This window comes from Solanum tuberosum, unplaced genomic scaffold, assembly GCF_000226075.1.
Source record: "Solanum tuberosum cultivar DM 1-3 516 R44 unplaced genomic scaffold, SolTub_3.0 scf00289, whole genome shotgun sequence".
Classification (NCBI taxonomy): domain Eukaryota; kingdom Viridiplantae; phylum Streptophyta; class Magnoliopsida; order Solanales; family Solanaceae; genus Solanum; species Solanum tuberosum.
Window position 1 is genome coordinate 426,024 of NW_006239225.1, and position 4,464 is coordinate 430,487.

The following is a 4,464-nucleotide window of genomic DNA, read 5'->3' on the forward strand; positions in this document are numbered from 1 at the left end:
GGGGGTGTGGAGGGGGAGCAAGAACTGAGTACTGACCATGGTGGCAGAGAATTGTCAGTTAGACCAATAACTGCCAAAGTGGTTTTAGGACTTGTAAGTGTTAAAATATTTGAGTGAAGAAGTATTATAAAGGCCAGGTTCTAATTATATAATGGAATTTGTTAGTTGATGTTCATGATTATGATATGGCTGGCATTTATCTTCACTTTGACAATGGTCATAATAGCACAAACTATGGGTTGTGGGCACCCTATACTAAAGTATCTAACTTTTTATTAAAGATTTAATTATATATATATCCTGTTGAAATTACATTGTAACTATGAGTTGTGACTACTTTTTGCCTATAGAATAGTAGTTTATTATCCTCACTTCACTTATTGATTGCATTATCTAGCTAGTAGTGTTATTGTGGGCACACATATTGCTAAAGTAGATATAACATCGTTTGCCCACTTCTACATGGCTTGTCTAACAAAGCCAAATCTAGGTAAAGCAGAACCTTCATGGACCCAAAAGTCCAGAGGAGTTGAAAGCAAAATTTTGGCTGGGGTCACCAGGGTTAAAATTCAACTACTTTTCTCCAAAATCAAATGTATAATATAATGCATGAACTTCCCTCAAACACTATTCTTTGTCCAATCCCTTCTTTTAGATACTCCTTCCGTATCTATTATTTTTAATTGTTCAGTTTAAAAAATTGTTATTTTATTTATTACTAGTGTGTCAAGTCAATGATGTACACGCAAAAATGGACGGAAGAGTAATATTTTAAAAAAAACATACAAATGTCATTTAACTTGACCTTTGTTGACATTTATGTCTTTCAACTTTGAGTGTGCACGAGTAAACACTTAAACTTGTATAAAATTGAACAAACAAATAGACACACGGGTTATGTGTGGTATAATACACGTAAGATGTCGCGTAAGACACAATTTTTCAGTGGCGTAGCTACACTCATGTTAGGGTGTCCAATTGGACATCATTCGTTGGAAAATTATAATGTATATACACGTATAATGATAAATAAAGTGGTTAAATAACATATTTTGGGCACCCTTGACACAACAATATGATGTAGTCCAATGATTTTAGGCGCCTCTAAAGAGCAAAGACACACCTTAAAGTGTTTGTGTGTTCAAATCTTAGTAGCACGCAAATCTTAGACACACTTTTATAAGAAGAGCATTCACACTTTAACACCTGGACACACTTCGTGAAATATTGTTCCTTGTGGAAGTAGACGACCTGGATTTGTATACAAGACATATATCCTACAGCTCCACCAAATCAAACATCCATTCTTGTTTGATGAACTGTCTTTCTAATTAAGATACTTCTCTGAATTAAATGCCATCTAGCTTTGAAAGTTTCAAGAAAATCTGTAAGGTTTCTCTTGTCAGAGCATAACAATTAGTACGTTAGTCTAGTCATGTCAATTTTGGACTAAAAAACGACAGGATAACTACTTGATTAGTGATTTAACACATGAAGCTAGCTGGTTATAATTCACTTATTCCATAATTTTGCGTGATATATACTCTATTTCTCAATTTTTAATTATTCCGTATATTAAAAATAGTTATTTATTTAATTTAAAAAATGAAAAAAAAAATTATTATTTTATATTTAATTTATCTTTGTAATTAAATATTATTAATTCTTTAATATGTAATTAATTTATAATTAATAAGAATGATATACTAATAAAATTATTATTTAAACATGAACAAATAAAAATGGAATGAGGGAATAATTGTTTAAACTAGTATATTTGCGCAATTGATTTCTTTATGAATATCTATCTTGGTGTGATGGAACCTTAAAAACTGACAGCTTTTATTTTGTCTTCAACTCATTAATTTGATCTGGAAGAATTATTTGACATATAATGTCTAAATAATACTACAATTTTAGTCAAATGTAATAAATTGGGGAGAAAAGTCTCAATTAAAAAAATAATAATAATTAAATGCATGAGTCTGTCTACATTTTACTAGTAGTAGTATCATCCAGCAAGTGAGGAATTGGTTATTTTCAGGAATTTAGCATGAGAATATTCTTTCTAAGATTTTCCAGACATCAATGATCAAACTAGAGACGATTGTTTACTAAAAAAATTAGCATTTTGGTTAATAATAGAATTTGTGAATAGTGATTACATCTGAGGTGTAATTCTGTTAGAACCCTAAAAGATGGAACTCGTAATATTTTTTCAGAGTTCTGAATATGGATGATAATGGGGTGGTGTGGGGTAGGGGCAGGACGGGTTGAGCTTAACCAACAAAATTTTTATCCACCCCGCCCAGCTCCGCCCCACGTAACATTTTTTTTATTTTCAACCCGCTCCACCCCACCCCGCATAGACCCGCTCCGCATGAACCCGCCTCGCATATTTTTTTAATATTTTCTTTTTCTAGTTAAGTTTGTTACTAAAAATACAATTCATAAAAATAAAATCATTTTTTCATTAAGTTGTATTAATTTAATAGGATAGTGACTTAAAATTTTATTTTTTAGAGGTCAATTGGGAAACATGTAAGAAATTGAATTATTTTTTATTGAACCATTTTCATTTACTATCTTGAATATTTTAGGCGCTTGAAAGAAATTATCTTAATAAATAATTCTCTATCATTCTTATAACATGTAAAAAATTAAAACTAAATTTAAACCCACAGAAAATCACATATACCGGCAACCTGCCTCGCCCCGCATAAGTTTTAAAAAATCCACTTCAACCCATTCCGCATCCCACCCGCCCCGCACAACCTTAAACCCGCTGTAACATCTCGCAAATTGAAAGAACTAGAAAGAGCTAGAATTAGAATGAGTGATTTTTGGAAATAATAAAAATCTGGAAAATTGGTTAAGTTAAGTTAAGTTTGCGTTTTTGGTCAACTTCAAACGACCATAACTCTTAGCTCAGGATGAGTTAGGTGTGTTTCCAGATATCATAGGAAATATCTTGAAATAATCTTTTCAACGCCGCCGAGTTTGCGCGATTCTGAGTTCGTATGAGTGAGTTAGGCCCATTGGAAGTTGGGTTGTTCAAATAAGGAAAGTCCAATCCGGATTTTAGAAGGGCATTATGGTCTTTTCACCACCCAATTAAGTTAATTCATTTTTAGCAATTAAATTGGGCTCTAAACTGAAATGGTTCAGTTTAAACAATTGGAAATTTACGCTAGGGTTTTTGGAAAAAGAACGCAAGAGGAGAAAAGAGGAGAAAGAGCAAAGTTCGTCGTTCTTGAAGGTTTAGCTTGTAGATTTCGACAAGGGTTGATCCCTAAAGAGGTATGTGAGTCTTTCATAGTGTTGGGTTCGTTCACCCACGCGCCAATCATGTTAATTTCAGCGAAGTTTGTTCTAGAAAGTTGAAAGTTGATGAATCTTGAATGGTGTTCTTGAAATTGGCCTTCGTTCTTGAGTTAAGTTGAGATTGAGGAGTTCCTTGAGGTTAAAATGTTGTTTCCTTGAGTTGTTTGAGTTAGATTCTTGTGTATACATACTGGGTATCTGAATCTAAAGGGAATTTGAGAAAAAAAACCCGAGTTTAGGCGAATTAGGGTTAAAAAACGAATAAGGAACAAGTCGGAAAAAAACTGGGTACCAGGTCTGCGTTGCGGACCTGTTCCTCAGAAGCGTAATTTTCCCTTCGCCGCGGCAAGGACACGGAGCTCTCTGCCTTAAAGATTATTATCGCGACCAAAATTTAAATACACCTCCGCGTCACGGACTAGTTTCCAGGCAATGAATTCTTGATCATTTCTCATGTTTAGCTATCTAAAATCATTCCTAAACATCATGAGATCTTTCCTATCACAAATCACAATCCTTGAATTCATAATTCAATTCAAGGAAAGTTAAGAGTCAAGTCAAGCGAAGTTAAGAATCAAGTAAAGAGAAGTCAAGAGTCAAGTTAAGAGAAATTCATAAAATTTTCAAAAGTCTTTTACAAATCTTTTAACTTTGTTTTAAGACTTGAGTTTTGAGTTGAGTAAAGAGTAAAGTTTGAAGTGCATTTCTTCAAAAGAGTATATTGGGACTATGTATTCCCAAAGAGTAAATTTTTTCACATTTAAACAAGAAAGGAAACTGAGATTTCCAAAAGAGCCTTTGAGCTAGTTTTCAGTAAACAGTAAGATTATACGGGAACTAAGTATTCCCAAGAGTTAAAATGTTTTTACATTTGAGCAAGAAAGGAAACTGAGATTTTTAAGAGATCTTTTAAGCTAAGTTTTGAGTAATTATGTCAAACCAAAGAAAGAGTTTTATTTTTACAAACATATGAGCTAAGTATATTTTGGGAATAGTAGTGAGCACCGATATGGGAACGAGTTTGAGTTCAGATAAATTCAAAGTCTCCATAAATCATGTAGTCATCATGGGTAGTAAAGGATCATACTTTTTAGATGACTCCTTAAGATGCTTTTAGCATAAGCTAGTGGATCCACTAAG

At 33.0% G+C, this 4,464-nt stretch overlaps 1 protein-coding gene across 1 annotated transcript in view; it reads right to left on the bottom strand.

Annotated features, from left to right (window-relative positions):
• Positions 1–179, bottom strand: part of LOC102593189 (protein NRT1/ PTR FAMILY 4.5-like) — a 3,723-nt gene extending 3,544 nt beyond the window's left edge. The window contains exon 1 of the mRNA XM_006359533.2: positions 37–179. Within this exon, the coding sequence (XP_006359595.1) occupies positions 37–39 (3 nt within the window). The 5' untranslated portion in view covers positions 40–179. The remainder of the gene's footprint in view (positions 1–36) is intronic.
• Positions 180–4,464: the final 4,285 nt, after the last annotated feature.